Source organism: Charadrius vociferus, unplaced genomic scaffold (genome assembly GCF_000708025.1).
Source record: "Charadrius vociferus isolate BGI_N301 unplaced genomic scaffold, ASM70802v2 scaffold111, whole genome shotgun sequence".
NCBI lineage: Eukaryota > Metazoa > Chordata > Aves > Charadriiformes > Charadriidae > Charadrius > Charadrius vociferus.
Window position 1 is genome coordinate 1,770,842 of NW_009647046.1, and position 22,537 is coordinate 1,793,378.

General features: G+C 47.9%; 1 protein-coding gene across 1 annotated transcript in view; it reads left to right on the top strand.

Annotated features, from left to right (window-relative positions):
- Positions 1-18,865, top strand: part of PRDM11 (PR domain containing 11) — a 25,812-nt gene extending 6,947 nt beyond the window's left edge. The window contains exons 5-7 of the mRNA XM_009895628.1: positions 11,973-12,160; positions 15,234-15,884; positions 16,701-18,865. Of these exons, the coding sequence (XP_009893930.1) occupies positions 11,973-12,160; positions 15,234-15,884; positions 16,701-18,865 (3,004 nt within the window). The remainder of the gene's footprint in view (positions 1-11,972; positions 12,161-15,233; positions 15,885-16,700) is intronic.
- The last annotated feature ends 3,672 nt before the right edge of the window (positions 18,866-22,537 follow it).

The window sequence follows — 22,537 nt, forward strand, 5'->3', positions numbered from 1 at the left end:
ACCGGCAGCTCTGAGCAGCTCCGGAGAGACTTGTGTTCTGCAAGCTTGTCTCTACCCAGGGCACCTTGCAAAATACTGTTACTCCTTGTCACCTGAGCAGCTTGTCACTGGAGGTTTGTTTCCACCACATGGAGGCACTGATGATACTGTGCAGTCATGGGTACCTGCGGAAAATAAACATGAAGTGCAGTTTTACTGAACGTGATAAAAATCAAACCATAAATGTTCCCTTGCTCGATGTTCCACATAGCCTTTTCCCTCCTTCCAGTGCTTAGCTGGAAAACTACTTTTTCCTTTTAAGTTTGGGATTATTTTTTTTTTTCCTTGAGGTCAGTGTAGCAAGTGCTTTGCTGGCTCTCCATCATTTCATTACCATCTTCCCTAAACGTTCCTTCTATCCCTCCATAAACGAAGCTCAAGCAGAACAGTATCTCAAGGATGCATTTACATTTGCCCCAGTGAAATGCATCTGTGCACTTAGCTCCCAACTCTCCCTGTATGCAGCCTGAATTTGAGCAACATTTCCTACTGTTTTTCCAGCTTTAACCAAGGTTAACAACTCCTGATGCTTATCCCAATGGAGGGCAGCAGTGTCAGTGAGATTCATTAAACAGCAGTGTGACAGCGCCAAGGAGAAACTAGGATGACATTTGACAAGGGTCACTCTGCCTTTCCGTAGATTTTTCTTAGTCTGCAGCCCACGAGCACCTATCACAGGAGTGCATCCCAGACCACATCTCTTCTGCTGGGCCACGGCAGTGCTCAAAGGCACCCACCTCTGAGGAGGTGGTAGCAGGGCCATCACAAATGTGGGACAAGTGGGGAAACTGCTGAGGCCTTTGCTTATACCAACTTTTCAGAAAGTATTTTGGGGTGGCTAAAGTCTGCCTGTGGAAGATAGGATATACAGCCAAGGTGTTAGGGTGAAAAGTAATTTTTTGAAAGAGAAGGGTGTGAGCTATCCTGGCCAGAGTTTATTCCCTAACATTACGAAGATGCTAACAATAGGTCCCAAATTAAATGAAACCGAAGATGCTGTTACTAGTAGATATCTACTGGTAGATATCTAGATAAGCAGAAAGAAAATTAACGCGTGGGGGGGCCAATAGGTTTTCCCTCCTATGATGTCACTTTAGTGTTACAGTTGTTAGGTGTCCTAACAATTAAGATGTCTTCTTGTACGTTACATCTTAATATCCTTTTTAAACATTAATTTTCAAGGTTTGTAGTGACAGCTTTTTGGAATGATGTATATTAATACTAAAGTCTTCTACCTCAGATGAGTGTTCCTTTCTTCACCATTACTCCACACTGATGCAGATTTGTCTGAGAACTTCCTTTTAAAATATTAAGAACTGTATGACATGAACATCAAAAATGACCTCTTTCAAGAAAGTCCCCAGCATCCCTGCTTTTACTTGTATGAAGACATGTAAAAGATGTCTTTTCTAATGTGTAGCACTAGAGTAACCATTTTGGCATTTTGCTTCACTCTGCTGTAATTCAAATCAAGGCATACACTTAAGTTCTCACAACAGTTCTGCTCCTCCGTGGCCTTCTGATCTCTTCAATACTGTTCTGCCTGCTTACACACAGGTGTCCATTGCCCAGGCTGTGGATTTTTCCTGGTCTGCAATCCCACCTTGTTTATGTGCAGAACTGCATGTTCACGCAGTCTGGTTTCTCCTTCCCTGTTAAAGAGATCTGCCTCCTTTATTTTTGTCCCCCAATAAAACCCCATATTTAGGACTAGTGTTTTGGGTTTTTTTAAAACTTCCTTTGACTGTGGCTGGAAAAATTAACCCCCCACCCCATTTGGACAAAACTGCTTGTTCTCAGGATGGCTGCCTCTTCTCAATGGGCTGAGGCTACGCGTTGTTCGTTTGAAGCACCAGAAACTGGGTGCAGGCTCCTGTCAGCAGCAGTGACAGCAAAGCCTAGCCAGAAAAAGCAAGTGGGTGGCCTCATTCCTTTGGAGAACAATAGGAAACGCCGACCATTTCTGGGTAAAACGAGAGCTTGTTCTGAAGCAAGCTCTGGATGTGCAGTACCCCTGATGCTGAAGAAAAGACTTTTCCTTAGGAAAAGCAAGTTGCAGAAATTGCCTGTAAGTCTACTTGAAATTTCCCTTCCCTGAAAAAAAAATCCAGTTTTGTGTAGCCTCTGCATGACATCCTGCAAGTATTAACAGAAAGGGTGGTGTAAAAGTTTCCATTGCATGTTGTGCCAGGCAGGTTTCAGGCCTCTAAATTTCCTCAAGAACCCATTTCCAAGTCATGTCATCTTAGATGCTAATTCGTCAGTTTGATTGCGAGTTCTCACACTTTTTTCTGTGCACAAACTGCAGCAAGTGATGTGAGGCTGTACTGAAATTCTCATACGTAAGTCAGGGCATCAGACGGAGTGTAAATTTTCATTTTAACTGTAAAGCTGAGAAGGCTCCTTCACACTAGTATCGCTTGGTGTTTTTTTTTCTTAAGCTTGAAAATTGCTTCTTAAAAACAAAACGGCTGCCTTTTCCTGGTGCGATTGAGGAAAACTGAGAGGTTGTTGCGGGTGGGGGGAGCTGGATCCCACCGAACTCCTCTGCCCCAGTGCCGCACCGGCCAAATGGTTGGATGCAGGGGGATGCTTTGCGCTGATTTCCTTTTACCCAATTGTGCTTTGTGGGATGTTCAACCCAAGGAACATGGCTGAACGAAAGAGGAAGCCCAAGTTTTCCAAGGAAGAACTGGACATTCTGGTCACTGAGGTGACCCGAAATGAAGCTATGCTGTTTGGGAGGGAGACAATGCGTCTATCCCATGCTGACAGGGACAAGATCTGGGAAGGCATAGCCAGGCAGATCACATCAGTCAGCCAGGTCCCCAGGTCTGTAAAAGACATTAAACACAGATGGGACGACATGAAGAGAAGGACCAAGGACAAACTGGCATTCATGCAGAGGTCCCTCTCCAGCCCCGTCAGCACGGGGCGGCCCTCGGCCATCGTCCTGACCGCCCACGAGAGAGCCATCGAGTCGACGCTGCATTCGTCACGCCAGATGCACGGCTTCCGGAGAGCGGATCTGGACGTGGTTGACAGCCCGTCAACAAGCTGTAAGTATCATTGCCTTAACACCTCTTTGTCTTATGCTTGCATATCTCAGTTTGACACCAGAAGAGCGTTGTGTGTTTTGTGAGATGCTGGGTTGCCTATCAAGCCAGATCCTAATGCCGTGTTTGGTTTCAAGACAGCCTGCTCTGGTGATCGTGGGGTGTTGAGCTGGACTGAGGGGAAAACTGTTCGCAAGTTAAGATCATCTTCTTTATCTGTTTATCTAGTACTTTTCAATACTGTCTTCTAAGGGTAGACATTGTTCAAATTCCACTTTCTTAATGGGTCATAAGTCTGAACTAATCCTACAAGCGAGGGAACATCTGTAGTTGAAGTGCAACTACCTCCAGTCTGTGCAAAAGTGCTTGTAAAGGCTTAGGAGTTCTTCATCTTACACACACCCCAGTAAAACAGCAATGCTGTCAAGCTGAGAATCGTGTGCCAGTCACTAATGGATCACTGCATGGTAACCATCTTCCAGGAGGGCTGTTGGGAGGGCTCAGTGATCACTGGTGTTTATGCTCCGAGGCCAGGCCGCAAATGATTTCTTACTAGTTGTCTGAAGGCTCAGCTTTCAGGCTCTGCTGTGAAAAAAGTAGATGATGATGACTCCCTTCTTCACTGCTTTTATAGAAACTACTCGCCCTGCTTTCTAGGTTAATCTTCTTACACCACAACTCTCAGACACCTTCCAGTGCTGAACCACAAGCTGCTTTTTGCAGTTTCTTTCCCCAGTTGCATACATATGGTTTTCTTGTGTGGAGCTTTTAGGGGTACAAAGGAGAGAAAGAAGGGACAACTTCTTGGAAAGTGAGCCAACTAACACTTCATAGGTCACACTGTCCTACCACTTTAGGTCTTATCTCATGTCTGAAGTAATGTTGTTAGTGGGAAAGCAAGGACAAAAATGTTCAAGACCTGACAAAGTGGGACCTGGTCATTCTTTGCATCTATCTTGGAAGCCAGTTGCACTATTTCAGAGGTAAAATGAATACAGCTTGTGCAAGGAGATAGCGGACAGTTGCACCAAGTGAAGTATCTTCTTACTCTCGATATGCCTGTACCCATAAACTGGCACATCGCTAGACATTTATCAAACTAATGAGAACTTTACCATGGTGTTTTGCTTTGGTTTTGGTTTTGCATCAAGTGTACTTTTCCAATTAATATAGGGTCCTCTTGCTGCTACGCTCGACTGCCTGGTTATCTTAGTGATGCCAAGCCACACAGGGGCCTTGCAGTACAGACTTTGCGAGCAGCAAATACTACGCCTGTGCTTTTCTCAGTGCAGAGGGTGTAAGAAAGTACATGGGAGCAAGGTTCTGGCATGAGGAACTGAATGTGTCAGGGTGTTCTGAGACTGGACCGAAGGCTGGGAGCCTTTGTCCCTCCAAAATGTTGGAGTGTTCTAGCTACTCACGGTTTTGGGGAAGGGGAGTCATTGCTACTGTCTGAAATGGATTTATATTCTAGCAATGAACAATGCTGTGTACAGGATACCATGGCAGCTTGGATTCCTTCTCAGTTGACTGGGTTCGCGTGCTCTTCAGGCCTTTTATGGCTAAGCTTGTCACCCAGATGCTAACGTTGCAGCACGTGCATGTTGAGTTACGCATCAGGAGCTACGGGCTTGTCTCAGCTGGCAGAGTGAGGGGGAGGGAAAAACCATTTTTCCATGTGCTTTGAGATACCATGAAACAGAAGTCAGCATTGTGAGGGATTTCACATTAATAATTCATGCTTCCTCTTCTGTTTAAGCTGATGAAGACGAAGAGATGCCAGGCACTTCTCGGGAACACCGCTTCTCATCACTGCAGAGGGCTGGTGCAGGAGTCAACCAGCTCTCCGGTCCCTCCTTTCTCCGCACTTCTTCCTCGTCAGAGCACTCGGAAGCTACCAGCCAAAGGCAGGAACTGCACCGTCCATCCCCGCGCACCACCTCGTCCTGCAGACCCCCACGCCCCCGCACAAGAAGCCCGCCCCTCTCCAGCTTCGATCGCCAGCTTCTCCATTCCCACACACAGCAAACAGACCTGTTCAGGCAGTTCTGCCAGGAGCTGGTGGCTATTCATAGAGACATGGCAGACAGCATGCATGTCATCGGTCAGAAGATGGCTGACCTCACCAGCCAGGTTGGCCAGATGTGCCAGACCCTATCAGAAATCCGTGATGGGGTCCAGGCTTTCTATAGGACACAGGATCCTAGTGTCGTGCAGGGGTCTCTTCTGCAAGCAGCTTGCTCAAAACAGCCCCCTGAGTCCGGTGCAGAGTCTAACCAAAACCCCCAAAAACAGACTCCTCCTGCACGGACTACCAGGTCACGAAAGAGAAAACACCATTTTTAGTCTACTTCATATAAAGTTAAGAAGGGTGCCCCTTCCTGAGCTGCTGCATGCTCACATGGCCTCTCCATGTGTATCAGTACTCTGTGGGGAAGGTCAACAGCCGCCCCAACCCGCCATCCCCCTGCTAGCTAACAGAGCAGTATGAATTATGGCAGCTGAATAGTAGGGCTGGCCCTCTGCAATGGCAAAGAGGAATCTCAAATCTTACAGAGCTTGGGGTGTAGGACATCTTTCTGTTTGTAGAGATTAGGAGTTTTCACTGGCTGCCCCGTGCTTTGAATGCTCTATAAGCTAAGAGATGCAATAAGAATCAGTATCTTGATCTCTTCTCGTGCCTGTGAAACCTTATTTACTGGGGTAGTGTACTAGAGAGCTCCCTTTGCAATCAACCCACAAATTTACCCTACTACTGCCTTCCCATCATCTTCCTGCAAATGAGTATATGCACTGTGCAGAGATACATCCTTACGGCTCTAAAGACTCTTATTGCTCATTATTTGTATCTTGCGTTCAGCAATAATGGGCAATCCAGGGCTTACTGTGACTTACGCACAGGTTTTGGGGAATGTGGTATAAAAGCAGCACTTGTGCAGGGAAGGGAAGAAGACACCACATTGAGGACAGGAGGAGAGGTCTGAGCATTGTGTGGTTTTAGACTGCTGAGAAGTGCTGCCTTGGCATGTGCCTGGATCCTGCAGCACCGTATGCACCTAGATCAAAGAGTTTAATCTTTCTCTCCTCCAGTCTGAAACCCCTACCTATCCTTCACAATTGCAGTTAAAATACAATTATTTCATAGTATGACAACACTTAAATAGAATTGTATCATATTATTTTCTTGCATGCTATAATCTTCAGATTTGAACCACCTCACCCTCTTCAAAATGTGAGAGACTGCACAGAAACATGGGAAGATATAGGGCCTGCTTCTGACCTCAGGAACAGTTTGGTTTTGTATCACTGTAATTCTGTCAACGTCAGTACAGTTACTTTGCACTTACTCGGTGTTATTTAGGGTAGGATCTGTACTGTGTTCTCCTATCATGAAGAGTTTACAGTCTAATTTCATAGCTATATAGGTTAAAATCTTAGACGTGTTGCTTTTGTACTGCTTGCTTTCCTCATACAGATGCAAGAACGAACTGTGTTATAGCATTTGAATTGCTTTAGCGCTGCATGAGGTTCCCATGTATGACCCTGATTCTGAACCTAGGCTTTAATAACGTCACCTCAGGTGGAGATAACATACGTGGCAGCTTTTTTACAACATGTCTGTCTGCTCCTTGATTTGCACATCTGCACCTACCATGCTGCCGCCATCTCTGGAAAAATCTGGACCATTATGATATGCTTCATCAGGGAAAATGGCCAAGACGCTACCCACGCACAGTTAGCACGCCACTGCTCTCTGAGCTGTCCTATTGTATGTGGAGGTGGGTTGCAGGAAACTATCCAAGTTAATATGAATGCACATCGTCGTGCCATGTCTGGACTACAGACTTGGCCGAAAAGTTGTCTAAACTTCAGCGGGAATTGAACATGGGCAGCTCAGTGTAGCAGAAGGATGGCTTGCTTTACGTGATCTTGAAGGATCTTCTTTAATCTGTCTGGGCTGGCCTTTGAAAGTATAGTGCACTAGCTTCTCTTCTGGAAAGCTCACTGTATGTCTGACGTCCTTTTCCTTTCTTCTTTTTAATTGTTCTGTAATTCTAATTCAAGTATTTTATTTTTAGTGATGCAGTAAAAGGCCCTTGCTCAAGGAAGTAGAGGTCTGGCAAGGAGAATAATCTCCTTTCTTCTGAGGAATGGCCCATGCTGGTTTCATGCAGAGGCTATTCCTCATAGTGCTGTTTCCAGACCAGGGCAGTACTCACCTGCCTCTGAGGATGTCGTTTTACTTCTGTTGTAACATTTGTATTCTGCAAATGTCACAGTCTCTCTTCAGTCGAAGGGAAGACTGGGAAATCTGGTGGAAGTGGATCTAATTTATGGATCACAGAGAACTGAAAAAATGGTGATATGTTTTAAAGGCTTTTTGAGTCAATACAGTGCTGCTGCTATATATTAGAAGTAGTATTTTATATTTTTATAATATTTGGTCCCTGCTGATGTTCTCCCATGAATATACTGATAGGATTAGCTCCTCTGATGCTGTCCGGGGAGATCCCTTATCAGAACCTTCAGGTCTGCAGGGGAGGAGACTCCCACAGGTGCTGGGCACTGGAGGGAGTTGGCACCGTTGCTGCCATCAGTTTGCCCGTGCAGACGCGTTTAGAGAGAGAACCCGGTTGTCCTGGCACAGGATGCAGAGCCTTCAATGCAAACTCCCAAAGGCTGGGCTCTGGTCAGGAGGAAGGACCATGTACTACAAACTGCCCAATGTCTCCCCCAGTTTCCTCTGTGGAGTATTAGAGATTGGCCCAGATCTGGGGATGTATCTCCTGCCCTTTGTAGACCCCTCGGTGGAGTGGCTTTTGTGTACTGGCTCGCAAAGGATGCTTCCTCCTGCACCCATCATGTTAACTGGCTGTTGAAGTAAGTGCCCGTGTCAAAGCAAACTGCTGTGCTCAACCCCAATATCTCCATGTCTTGTACATGCTGAACAAAAATCTCTCTTTAAAAGTATTTTTGTTAAGAATGCAATAAATATATAACACTTTTAACACAGCTGCTGTTGAGTCATTTGTTTCTCTCATACAATTTTTGCCTAAACTGGTAACAAGCCTCTTGCAGATGCTGGGGCTCCTGGAGGACACTCGGTGTGGGAGAGCTGAAGCAGGGTGTGCGGGTATGGCACCCTGTGGCATCTACCTGGGCTGGTGGCAGCTCTTTTGCACGGGATGTCCTGCCCTCGCTTTGCGCCTGACGTTGATTTGTGAAAGGCCGGTGGCCTTTTCCCTGCAGTGCTCTGCCCTGGCAGGGTCTCAGGGAAGCACCTCTGGGGCCAGCGGGCAGGGGGGAGGCATCGGGCGAATTCTGGGGAGGGAGGGCAGAAGCCTGAGCTTTCCTCTAGCTGTGGGGCTCTCCTTCCTCCTCGCTGTCTCTCCTGGCCGCCCCATTCCCCTCCTGGGGAGGAATGGTCCCAGCTGCCAAAAAATACGTTGAAGTTTTTCTGGGCATGCTCACTGGGCCATCCCAGAACTTGGCTATTTTGTGTCCTGAGTGGGCTGTGGCTTAGAAAAAAAGGGAGACAAGGATGTTTTTTTGCTGCTAGCTATAAAGGCTGTCGGAAATGTGCCCCTGCAAACCAAGGAGCTGTGCCTCTGACAGCCGTGGGGTTGATCCCCAGTAGATGCAAATAGGTCATAAATGGTCGCCATTGGTGCAATGGCTGGTCCTTAGTAGCCTGGGTGGAATCTGTGGTGTTCTTGAGCCTGGCTCGTCCCAGGGACTGAGCAGGCCAAGAAATGACCTTTTTGCAGTGGCAACACCTGTCTGCAGGAACAGGAGCAGCTCTGGGTGACGAGGTCTGCCCCAACAGTGGTCCCAACCCTGCTCTTCCTCTGGAGATCACGGTCCCTTGGGAAACCGTCTGTGCAAGCGGGGCCATGCCCGTTGGTACGCAGTGCCTGTGTCAGCCTAGCCGTGCCTGTGCTGGGCATCTACACCCAGGTAGCCTTCTTGCCGCCATTCAGCCTGAGCCTTTGGCATCAGGAGGGGGACTGGCCGCTTTCCAGCCTTCGCGGGACGGATTGCTCGGGATGTGAGCGCTTCATCCTCGGGAAGATATGTCAGTAAAGGTGGACTGGTACAGTCTCTCCTCTCCTCCGCAGGCAGTTTGTGCCCCTGTCCTCAGGAAAGCGCCTGTCTGTGACCTGTGGTGTGCAGCAGCATGAGGTGTCTTGGACTGACGGGTGGAATTTGGGTTATATGCAGTCCTTCATAACCTGTGTCATTTGTGCCCCTGGGGTCACTGGAGCCAGGGATGGGCGGTGCTGGTTTGAAAGCAGTTCTCTCATGTGGGTGATCTCATCCCCATTTACGTTACCTCAGGGAAGTATCACAGACGTAAAGCTTCCTCTCTGGGAGCGTAAACCAGTTACCAGCTGCCAGCAGCTGTGAAGAAACACGTTGGCGACTGGAGTATTCCGCAACTCTCTGTTAAGGGCTTTCTTCCTACCTCTGGGTGAAATCGGCAGCGCCGGTGGCTGCAGGAGGCTGGATGGGAGCGGGCGGCCAGGCGCCGGGCTGCAGGGCTGCTGCAGGGCTGCAGCTCACACCCTCCAGTCCACGCTCGCCTCCCAGCTCCCTGACGTGCCGGGAGCAGCCGGAGCCACAGAGGAAGGACACTCTCCAGCAGAAACTTGGAGGGCTTTAGAGGCAGGAGGAGAGCAGCGAACAGGAAAAGCATGGCCATGCTTAATAAAATACTTAATAAAAGTAAGCCCTGGTAGGAGTAGTTAACCAGGCTCTCCCCACACAAAGTTGCGTTCTAGAGAATTTTCTAAATCTCACTGTCAAGTGCAGTTTGCTAGGAATGCACCAGATCGTCCTGCTGCTGCCCTGTGAATTCCCCGGTGCCACTGGCTGTGGCGATGTGGGTCCTCTATGTTGTATTAAGAAGCTGTGAGCGACTTCAGGGTGATAAATCTTTGCGGGTAACCAGGCTCCTTTGTAGGGGCAGCCTGATCTTGCCATTGCTCCGCTGATGTTTGGGCAGCGGGATGCGGAGCAGCTGCAGGGTTTCTCCCTAGCTGGTGCTAGGAAGCATCTTGGCATTTTGCTTTGACAGGGGAGAGCATCTTCTAGGATCTCCTGTGCTGCAGGGCATCAGACTGACCACAGCACACTGCTGTATCTCAAGAAATGTGTCTCTCATAGCTGTCTGAATGCCTCATACACCTTTTGCGGAGTGATCTCTAACACCCAGAAGTGTCAGCCTGGCAGCGCTAGCTGTGTGCTGTTGCAGGACATGCTTCCCACCGTGCTGGTCCAGGCCCGTGTTCCTTCTCAAATACACAAACTGGTGGTTTAAAAATTCCTTTGTTTTGTGATCAACAGTAAAATAAGGCTTAACAAAAGCCAATGTTCAGCTAATTTTGGCAGTGCCAGAGCCCGCAGTTTAAATAATTACTGAAGATTGCGGAGCATCCTGGGTAGCCCACATTAGGAAGAATAGAGCTGATTGCAGGCGCATGCACAGTTGCTTAACATTAAAACCAGAATTGCTGGAGCCTCGGGCAGTGTGAGACACTGCAGACTTGTTTTCTGTGTTTTGCGGGCAGTTTCACCAAGTTTGTGACCTTATGCATGCGGGTTGGTGTGATCACATGTAGGTGGGCTTGTATCTTTATCTGCGCATGCACATGGCTGGAGAAGGGGAAAGCATTCAAGGAAAAATTGACAGATTTCTTAAGCCAAAGAAATACCTCTGAGCTATAAGGGAATGTTTGGGCAAGGACTAGTAGCAGTCAGAGGAGCCATATGCTGCTCGCCTTCGTTAATGTTACTGTGGCAGGGAGTGCTGAATAAGAGAAGAAAATGGTGTAAGAGAATAAAAAGCTTTTAGCTGTGAACTGTTCAGCTCTGCTCTCGGGTCTGTACCCGAGACCATGACAGGGCTTCTTTCTGGTCCTGGGTGGGTGTTACAAGCTCATATTGGTGGCAGCTGGAACCAGTATTACCAAGCCTTTTCCGTGACCTCTAGCAAGAACACGGGGAGTATGAGAGCAAATAATATGATCTTAGCTATAGATCTCTGTCTTACCAGGTTGCACAGAGGGACAGTTGTTTGGAGTGTAAATTAATACATTTCTGTTGAGCTGAAATATAGCTGTTTTATATCAGGAAAACAAACCCCCTGCCCAGAAAGCAGTCTTTCTGTTAGCACTGCCAGGAGATACCCACAACATGGTGCTGGGCTTTCCTGAGACTGCAGGGCTGTTTGTATTTTTATATCACATCCCGATGAATGCTGAAGTGCAGAACCTTCCAGTATTGACATGTCCTTGGTTTCGTTTTGGACAGCCAACAAACATCCCCATGCACATTAGGTGTCCCCGTTTCTGCCCTGAGTATCTCAATTCTGCTTGTCTGAGAGAAGAGAAGCGAGGAAGTCTGGTTTCTGCTAAAAAAGGAGATGGCGGGTTTGGGAAAGAGACAGGCAGAGGGACCCTGCCATATTCTGGATGCTCCTGAGAACAAAGGAGGAGGCCCTGGGATGTGAAGTGGTGGTGGGGAATCCAGAAGTCCTTGTTTCCATCACTAGGCAAAGAAATTTCTGCCCATAAGAGTCTGTGTCACCATTACTGGCAGAGATACTCCTTCAGATTGGATGTACATTGCCATCATCCCTTCCACAGCAGAAATGGACCCACTGGCTTAGTGTTCCCTGGGTGTCCATGCTCGTTGTCCTGTATCTCTGGCAATTTGCACACCATTACTTATAACAACTCCATGCTTTCCAGTCTGGCTGTGTTGATGGCTCTTTCTGAAGGTCATTCTGGCTTCATCACGGTTGTCATTCTGGTGCAAAGAGGGGCACAGGAGAAAAGTTTGTGCTTCACGCCTGCCTTGTCACCTCACCCTCAGGTACGTGATCATCTCCCGGGAGGAGAGGGAGCAGAACCTGATGGCCTTCCAGCACAGTGAGAGGATTTACTTCCGTGCCTGCCGTGACATCCGCCCTGGGGAGAAGCTGCGGGTCTGGTACAGTGAGGATTACATGAAGCGGTTGCATAGTATGTCCCAGGAGACCATCAACAGAAATCTCACAAGCGGTGAGTCCCCTCCCATTCCACCTTCCCCTCCGATCCCCTTGGGCTGCCACACTTGTTGGACCGAGTGCGGTGGGTGAAGTAGGTGATGCTCAGGCTGTGCGAGGAGAGCGGCATTTCTAGAAGCAGAGCACCTCTGGGTGAGAGCTCTGCGTGGCATGGATGGATGGGTGTACGAGAAGAATAATATAACCGCTGTCATGGAGATCATGAAAGATAGATCTGTGCTGTGTCATGTCATGTCATGTGTCGTCTTGTGTCATGTGGTGTGTGTGTGCTGCAAGGCCATGATGCGAAGCCCAGGGATCACAGAGCTTCTCTGTCACAAGACTTTCTGGCCTGAAGATTGCCAAGCTGGTGGTCCCACAGACAGGCATTAGGTTTTTCTTCTGAACGTGCTGCGTTCTCTGGGTTCTGTGAGCAGCTTGTTTGAGGGAGCTCCGCCTGGTTTTGTATGCATATGAAAGAGATTTCTTTGGTGTGTTTGTATGTCCATTTTCCTCGCTTAATTTATCTCCTCTTTCTTCAGAAAGATAATTTGGAATCAGCGCGACATCAGCTAGAGACTCCTTAGTCTCACAACCTTAGAGTGCGTGTACAACGTACAGGAGGCTTTGTACTTGTCAGACTGATTCTTCCCTGGATAAAAATTGTTATCTTATCTTAAGAGTAGCCATGCTGGAACAAACCCAGCAGTCCTTTAGGTCAGTGTAATGTCAGCAACACAGGAAGCTTTAGAGGAAGGCAAAAATTCTTAATGCATCTGTTCATCGACACAATGCTGAGACCTGAAGTTAATTAAGGGCATTTCTTTCCAGGCCTAGCCACAGAACGGCAGGGCCTCAGAGGGGCAGCCACACTAAGTATAACTTTCTAATTAAGATTCCTGTGTATGTTATTACACAGCTGCTGTTGCTGCCTTGACTTGGTAAAAGGTGTCTCCTCTTTAATCATGGGGTGGACAAGATGTCCTGCGAAAGCTGGTTGTCCTCCATCACCTTGGAGTTATTATGCACTTGCAGTGTGTTACATCTTGATGGCTGTACTTGGGCAATTCCCACTTCTGAATTAACATCGGTGTGAATGTGCTTTTTTTATGTTAATAAACGTCACTGACTGATTAGGTACAGGCTGCAGTGATTTTCCTGCATCCTGTGCACACATTAGCTGTCCAGATGGCTTAGTACTTCCTGAAAGTACAAGAGAAAGACTATGCCCTTGGAGAAGCTGCTCTGGAGGGGCACCAAAGCCACGAACGATTGCCCTGCTGTACAGACATGCCTTTAGTCACGGTGTCATAGTTTGTGTGAGCTGAAATGGTAATTCACAGCCTGCTCTGTGCTACGAGCGTGGTGAAGATCTGCCTCTGGGCTCTTCAGGACCCGCCATAGCCTACCACACACTCAGGTAGAAACCCATGCGGCTGCAAAGACCGTCCTAGAAACTCCCTGACGTCTCGGTGAGCTCATCCTGTGGCAAGCTGGGCTCAGCCTGCATTCACAAAAGGAGCGCAGAGACATTTTTTAAATAGAGCATCACGGGCCGTTGCTAGACTTGCGAGACATCACAGCCTCAGCTGGGAGGGCGCTGGGAGCGGGTCAGGGAGCGGCACCAAAACCTGTGGAGTCACTTTCTATTTAAAAGGTTTCAAATCCCCTGCAGATGAGCCTGCCGAGTGAAGTGGCACGCTTTATTAACTCACAGAAAAATAACATGGTTCCTGGGTTTTGTTTGTGTCGGTGGTTTCTGACCTGCCTCATCAATAGAGTTGAGACCAATAATATGAGGGACCGTCTTGTGATTTCTAGCTTTGCTGTAGGGCTGAACCACTCAGCTGGTTGGGGGAAAAAGTCACCAAAAAAGAAGAATCCGTTCTCTAAATCCCGACCTCTGCCAGTAGCCATTATAGTCCATAACAGGGGAAACACTAAGACGGAGGCTCAAAGTTTTGCCAGTAGAAATTCTTTCCAGTATGTTGAAAATAAGATCTGTTGTTGCAGATTCACTCAAGAAGTGGTTGGGTTTGCCAGCCAGCATCAAAACCCAGTGCAAAATCCCTGCCATTCGGGCCAGCCCTTTTTACGGTGCCTTACTCTAACTGTTTCGAGTCTTGCATCTTTTCTGCATTGCTCTCCTTGGAGAGAGAATGGTAGCTTTTGCTCCGTAACTCTTACGAAAGCATGAATACACTTTAAAAGAAAACAAAACCAAAAATCAGCATAAAGCAGCGTCTTGTTTGGGAAGCCATCAATGCTTGAAGTTATTTACAAGATAGAAGAATGATGGAAATTGAGCCAAACCTATCGTCTTTTGAATTTCCAGGTAAGGAAATCTGGCTATTCCCTTTATTTTAAACAATTAATAATTTGTATGAGGTTGCTTTGTATTTTTATTTTTTTTTAATCACTGAATGGCCACACTCTTAGACTCCACCGGGACAAGCTAGATGTCCCATCCTTGGAGGGCATTCACCCGTTGTAGCTCAGTTGACAATGAGTACCTTGGGATTTAAGAGTGCAAGTTATTTTTACTTGGAGCAGCCTCCAATCTGAACGAGAGTAAAGGGGCTTGCAAACTTTGTGCCGTGTTGTGCACAGATGCTGGGGTTGTCATGAAACGGTCCAAATCTCTCGCTGCACTGCTGTACACTTGATACCTTTTACCAAGTCAAAACAGGCACAGGTCTTCCAACCAGCCGCAATGGCCCTTGGGCTCTAGGTGTTAAGTTCCACCGCGATCAGTCATTCACCTCGTAGTCCTCTTCCAGCGCAGATTGGTTATACCTTTAGGTTAAACAAGCTGCCTGTAGTTTCTCTTCTCTTTAAAGTGTGTGGGTCCTACTCTGCTGTGGCTACCCAGGACTGTCTCTGTTTTTGCAGACGTGCCCATTAGCAGGGCTCCTCCTCTCGCGAGCCTTGGTTTCCACTGAGTTGTGTCAGTTCCCTGGTTTGTAACGCAACGTGCAGACCTGCAGGGATTCAGCCTGCCTTTTTGTTCTTTTTTTCGTTTGAGTTTTAGATTGAGGGATGTTGCTCGGTTCCCGGTGATAATCCCCACCCCTCATTTTCCTTTCCAGGAGACAAAAAGTTGCAGAGGGAAAAGTCAGAAAAGAATGTGGAAACTCAAGAGGACATGAGGGGGCCGCTCCAGCTCGCCACCTTAAAGCAAGGGAAGAGCCCCTACAAGCGCAGCTGTGACGAGGGGGAATCCCACCCCCAAACAAAGAAAAAAAAGATTGACCTCATCTTCAAAGACGTCCTGGAAGCTTCCTTGGAGTCTGCCAAATTTGAAGAGAACCAGTTAGCAACGAGTACGCCGCTTTCCATCAGAAAAGCATCTAAATACCAGGCTGAAGACATCTTTGAGAGGTGTGGCAGTGCCATGCAGCACAGCTCCCTGAACCTCAGCAGAAACCGGAGCGAGGGGGAATGGAAGGTTCCCCATGGTTCCTCTTTCAGCTCAGCCAAAGAAGTGGGCATCCTTGAAGATGAGGAAGAAGAGCCCCTGTCATTCAGAGCAGACAGCCCGACCGAGCTGTCAGTGGCCTCTGCACAAGGCAACTCCCACGAAATGCCCACCACCTCCTTCTGCCCCAACTGCATCCGGCTGAAGAAGAAGATCCGGGAGCTGCAGGCCGAGTTAGACATGCTGAGATCTGGGAAGTTACCCGAGACACCCGTGCTACCGCCCCAGGTACCTGAGCTCCAAGAGTTCTCGGACCCCACAGGTAAGCCTTGCCGAGTAACAACGTTCTCCAAACCCTGCCTAAGGCAGGTAGTGAGATGCCTGTGTGCTGTGTACCCATCTAAAGCGTTTTGCTCTGAGTATTCAGGTGAACACGTGGTTCCATGGAAGGTTCATTGTCAGGTTTTGTGACCGGGTGGGCCAGGAGCTGACACAGCTCTGGGCACAGTGGAAACACTGTCTGGGAAAGACTCTGTATGACAACTTGCTCTATTTGTTGCCGTTGTAATTGATAATGCACTGCCAATAAAAAAGACATTCCATTGCAGACAGTTTGTTTGCTGTATTTTTGACGCATTCTCTTTCAGCGGAAGCCCCTCCGCAGTGCCTCACTTGCTACCAAGAAAGTCTGAATGACTCTGTGGTGACACTGAAATGTGCGCTCTGTGTATGAAATGATGTCCCTCTGTGTCCCTTGTCGGAAAGCCCTCTCTGTTTCCTCCACTGCCTTGACACAAACATGTGTCCCTTTCTGAAGATACGTTTTGTTTCCTCCAGGAACATGCTGTTGAGCAGCCAAAGGGAATATTTGGGTCACGCCATGTATTGTGGCAGGATGTAGTGTCCTTTCTTGCTGTCCATTGTGTCATGTTGGAGACAAAGTTCATGTGAAGAAACATTGATTTACTTTCCCTTCAAAGCCAAGATTCTAATTCTACCAATAGTGCATTGTGGGCAGGAGAGGGCAGGTTGTGTCCAGCTCATCAGGCAATGCTCTACTGTCACCAGTAGGATGCTTCTCTAGCTCAGCAACTTTGTAAATACCATATTTTTCTCCTTTTTTTTTTTTTTCTTACAGCTTCAGAAAGCATCATCTCTGTTCCTACCATCATGGAGGACGATGACCAAGAGGTGGATTCTGCTGATGAATCGGTTTCCAATGACATGATTGCTGCTACAGATGAGCCTTCCAAGATGTCTTCTGCTACAGGCCGGAGGATACGGCGGTTCAAGCAAGAGTGGCTTAAAAAGTTTTGGTTTCTGCGGTACTCCCCGACATTGAATGAAATGTGGTGCCACGTCTGTAGGCAGTACACAGTACAATCCTCTCGGACTTCAGCCTTCATCATTGGCTCGAAGCAGTTCAAGATACACACGATAAAGCTTCACAGCCAGAGCAACCTCCACAAGAAGTGCCTGCAGCTTTACAAGCTCAGGATGCACCCAGAGAAGACAGAAGAGATGTGCCGAAATATGACCCTGCTCTTCAATACAGCCTACCACTTGGCCCTGGAGGGCAGGCCCTACTGTGACTTTCGGCCTCTGGCAGAACTACTGAGAAAGTGTGAACTCAAGGTGGTGGATCAGTACATGAACGAGGGAGACTGCCAGATCTTAATCCACCATATCGCCCGGGCTCTTCGAGAGGACCTAGTTGAACGCATCCGACAGTCTCCCTTCCTCAGCATTATTCTGGACGGGCAGAGCGATGACTTGCTTGCAGACACGGTTGCAGTTTATGTGCAGTACACAAGCAGTGATGGGCCTCCAGCAACCGAATTCCTGTCTCTTCAGGAACTGGGCTTTTCTACAACAGACAGTTACCTCCAAGCATTAGACAGGGCTTTTTCCAGCCTGGGAATACGATTGCAGGATGAGAAGCCGACTATTGGCTTGGGAGTTGATGGTGCTAACATTACAGCCAGCCTGAGAGCCAACTTGTTCATGACAATCAGAAAGACTTTGCCTTGGCTTCTCTGCCTGCCCTTTATGGTGCACAGGCCCCACTTGGAAATTTTGGATGCAATCAGTGGGAAGGAACTGCCGTGCCTGGAAGAGCTAGAAAACAATTTGAAGCAACTGCTCAGTTTCTATCGTTACTCTCCCCGACTCATGTGCGAGTTGAGGGTCACTGCTGCCACTCTATGCGAGGAGACCGAGTTCTTGGGGGACATTCGAGCAGTGAAGTGGATCATTGGGGAGCAGAATGTGCTCAATGCTCTAATCAAGGATTACCTTGAGGTTGTGGCCCATCTCAAAGATGTCAGCGGCCAGACCCAAAGGGCAGACGCTTCTGCCATTGCCTTGGCCCTCCTGCAGTTCCTGATGGACTACCAGTCGATTAAACTCATCTACTTCCTGCTGGATGTGATTGCTGTGCTTTCACGCCTCGCCTATGTCTTCCAAGGGGAGTACCTTCTTGTGTCGCAGGTGGACGATAAAATAGAGGAGGCCATCCAGGAGATCAGCCGGCTAGCAGACTCGCCCGGGGAGTACTTGCAGGAATTTGAGGAAAACTTCCGTGAAAGCTTTAATGGCATTGCTGTGAAAAACCTACGGGTGGCTGAAGCCAAATTCCAGTCGATCAGAGAAAAGATCTGCCAGAAGACCCAGGTGATCCTAGCCCAAAGGTTCGATTCCCGTAGCCGGACATTTGTGAAGGCCTGTCAGGTATTTGACCTTGCAGCTTGGCCCAGAAGCACTGATGAGCTCATGAGCTATGGGAAGGAGGATATGGTACAAATATTTGAACACCTGGAGACGGTCCCATCATTTTCCAGAGAGGTTTGCAGAGAGGGGATGGACACCCGAGGGAGTCTGCTGATGGAGTGGCGAGAACTCAAGGTGGATTATTATACCAAAAACGGTTTTAAAGACTTGCTCAGTCACATTTGTAAATACAAACAGAGATTCCCCCTCCTAAATAAAATAGTTCAGATCCTCAAAGTCCTTCCCACCTCATCGGCCTGCTGTGAGAAGGGGCGCACCGCCCTGCAGAGAGTGCGCAAAAACAACCGCTCTCGGCTCACGCTGGAGCAGCTTAGTGATCTTTTGACGATTGCCATTAACGGGCCGCCCATTGCCAACTTCGATTGCAAAAGGGCGCTAGATAGCTGGTTCGAGGAGAAGTCGGGCAATAGTTATGCACTGTCAGCCGAAATGCTGAGCAGGATGTCGTCTCTTGATCAGAAGCCGATGTTGCAGAGCATGGACCATGGCTCTGAGTTTTACCCCGATATTTAGGAAGGAATGCCTCAGATCAGAAAGCTGTTGAATATTTTTTTTTAATCTATACCCTAAACTTTGATATATTATATAAAATATATATATTATATATATTAAGGAAAAACCCACACTGAAAATTTAAAAGTTAAGACGATGTGCGTCTGATAGAAGCTAAGCAGAATTTTAAAGATTGAGACAATGTTTAGACATTTACTGGTGTCTCCAACCATGGCAGCTGCAGTGTAGGTGGCAACATTTCATTCTCTAGAAGCATGTGCTGGGGCCATACTCTACATGTTCAAACCTAATGATCTATAAGCTAGACGACGGGTCTTTGTCAGCCGCATCCTCCCGGCGGTTTCCTTTGTATGCGTGTTGTCGGTTTGTTGGGTTGTTTTTTGTGTTGTTTTGTTTTGGGGTTGGTTGTTTGGGTTTTTTTCCCCTCAGTTTTAATCTCTGCCTCTCTTTCCGTTGTTCAGTCCAGTTATTGAGCCATTTGAGCCTTTTGTTGACGACCGTCAGATTTCTGATTTCCGACAGAGCATCCCGTGTGTTTATGTTGCCCCTGGCTCTCCTGCTCCACCCAGTTCTCTTCGCTCAAGTGGGAGTTTTCTTCACTCACGGGGATTACTGGCAGGAGGGAAAGGCTGGGGGCATGATACAGGTTTTTTCTTCTGATTTATAAACAAATGCCTCCACTAAACTGTGATGCCCCTTTCTCAGTTCTCCCTACTTCTGGGCTGTAGAGTAATACTCGGCTTTCAGCTCCTTTTATGGTAACCATAGTACCAGTCTATCATACATATATTATAACATGATGTCATGTGCAGACTATAAAATAGCAAAATAGAGAAGGCAGGGGGAAATTTTTGCATTTATATTTTTATATTGTAGGAGATAAAAATATATATATATACAACTATTCATTCAAAACCAGGGCTGCTGTGGAAGCTAGACAGCCAATGAGTCAAGAGCCATCTCTGGGCGAAGATTCAAAGGCTTAAAAAATTATATTCTAATTTACATTATTTATACTATGTCTTTATAATCCTAGATTGTTGTGGGTTTTTTGTTTTGTTTTGTTTTTGTTTTGTTTGGAATGACTGAAAGAAAAACCTGCTGCGGTTTGGTGGCAGGAGCTATCAATGCAAGATTATCTTGGATTATATTCATGTGATGATGTCCTACAAAGGTTCACGTATTCTCTTGTGACCAAGGTAACATGTTCCACAGCACAGCAGACTGATGACAGCAGGAAGAAGGGATGCTTTGCTTCTTCCTGCGAAATATTTCTTCCTTTCTTGAAGGGATGCAGAGTCCAGCTGAAATGTGAATGGGGGACTTGCACCTTCCATCACAAAGAGATTGTTCTGTGGGCTTGGGGTTCTTCATTGTTTTATTCTTTTAAAGTAAATGAGCTCCAGGCATTCACACAATATCACTTCAGGTTAGAAAAGCAAAAAAAAAAAAAAAAAAACCAACCAAACAAAAAAAAACCACAAACAAAAAGGTGCAAAAACTCCACAGATGCTAGTGCCTTGCCCCGCTGATGCGGCATGGACAGCACCAACCTGACCAGACCATCGTGGGAGTGAGAACCTGTTGTCCAGAAGGTGTCCGAGCCGACACGTTCTCACTTTCCAGAGGGATGAGCTTTGTGCCAAGCTGTGTTGTTTGGAAACATGATGGTGGTATCAGCAACACTGAACCTTTCCTTTCTCCTGTTACACCCCTGCCCTTGGTCTTGGTGCTAAGATATCTCTAGAACCATTGCTGCTAGTTGATAGCTTTTCATTTATATAAATATATATAATTATATAATATTATTTTATTTTTTAAACTTTTTTGTTTGTTTTCAATTGAGATGTAGCATGTATGGAACCGATCTCTCTCGGAGTCACTTTCACTGCCAGGGTTCACGCACTGTCTTCCCCTGGAAAACACGCACTTCTACCTAGGTCTCGCTCACCTCCCGCTAGCTCACCCCTTTGCCCTCAGGAGAACTACGCAGCCAGCGCCGGGCAGAGGCGTGCAGTCAAGCCGCTACGCGCTGGCTCAGCTTTCAGACCCCTTAGGAACAGCTAGACCAGTGTTGGGCAGAGTTTGGGAAGTACTTCCCCTCTGTCCCTATGGGACTGAGGAGGGACTGAGCCCACCTGAAGCACTAGCGGTGGCCAATCCTTGTGTCCAGACTCTGCCCTCTTTGCTATAAAACGGAGCTTTTCGGCTAGAGGGTCCGAGGGGAGTAGAGCGGACCCCGCGAACGTAGCGGCGAGGGCTGGGCAGGCGGCGTACCCTCTGTAGCACTTACTCCCCGTCCCCTCTGCCTTACCTCAGATGGCGTGTGAAGCCCGTGGGCTGGCTCGGGCAGGATGGGGCCACCTGCGCCGGGGCCACCCACCGAACCGCCGGCAGGGCTGCAGGTGCCGGGCGCTTCTCCTTGCTGTCCTTGCAGAAACGTCGTGAGCAGGTTCAGGGCATCACACTGTCGCGCGGCGCAGGGGCATCGATGCAGACACGCCCACCAAAAAAAAAAAAAAAAAAAAAGGCTTTGTTTGCATTTTTTCCTGTCTTTCCCAATAAATGATGGGATCAAATTGACCCGTTCATCTAGAGGAGTGAAAATTAAACTGGAAACTCTCTGTCAGTTGTGAACACCTGGGAAGTTGTTTGCCTGGCAGTAAAATAGGGATCTCTCCACACAAGGTGCTTGTAGCCCCGCAGACCTGGCGAGTCAGCTCTGCTCAGGGTGCTGCCACAAAGCTCGGAGAGCTGCTCCCGGCTGGGGAGGAGGCAGGCTCCCTCCGCAGTTAAAATTTGAGGAGATGGGAAAAGGCCAAAAAAAAAAAAAAAAAAAAAAGATAAAAAAAACATAGAAGAATTACTGCTCCGTTAGTCTCTGACCTGGAGATGGGCGAGGTGAATGTAGGTGTTGGAGACAAGATGTGGATTGGCACATGGAGGGGGGGAGAGTCTTCCTTGTCGAGCATGCATGTGGCAGCAGAAGCAAAACTAACAAATATGCTCGGTGCAAGTTGCTGTAGCTGTCAGAGAGGCTGTAGAGATAGTTTCCCTCCTCCCTGTTTTGGGGTTTTTTTTTTCCCATTTTCTCGTTCCTTTGCTTTAACTCCATAGCTCTTTGTGGGGAGAGTGGAAAATCACCTGCCTTTCTGTTTGCAGCAGAGAAAGCTCCTCGGCGCGTGGCTCTGTCCCAGAGGGCCGTCTCCGTGCCTGGCCTACGTGGAGGGAAAGGACACTCGCTGACAGTCTCCAGACACCTTTGCAGACAGGAGCGCTCTCCTGGGGCTTGTGCTGAGCCGAGACGCCCGTTTACAGCTCCTGCTCTGAGCCCCTTTACTTTTGCCATTGGGGAGAAAATGGTGCCTTGCCGTGTCAGCAAGTAAGAGCTGCCAGAGGCTTGTTCAGTAACGATCCCTCTAATTTGTCACTCCTTTCCCTTGGTTTGTTTGCAAATCCCGCTCTCATCAGTGACATCTTTCACCGGCTGCTCTTACTCCTAACAGCAGTGTGAAACATGCCGCAAGTGGTGGGTTTTTTTCTCCAGGCAGTCAGCTGGCAAAGGGGAAAGCACTTGTTTCTTTCACACGTGACTTTGCGTGCACCGGTGAGCGGTGTCGGTAGGAAGCCTGATTCCCTTCCATGGGATGCGGTGGGACAAGTCGGAGACCC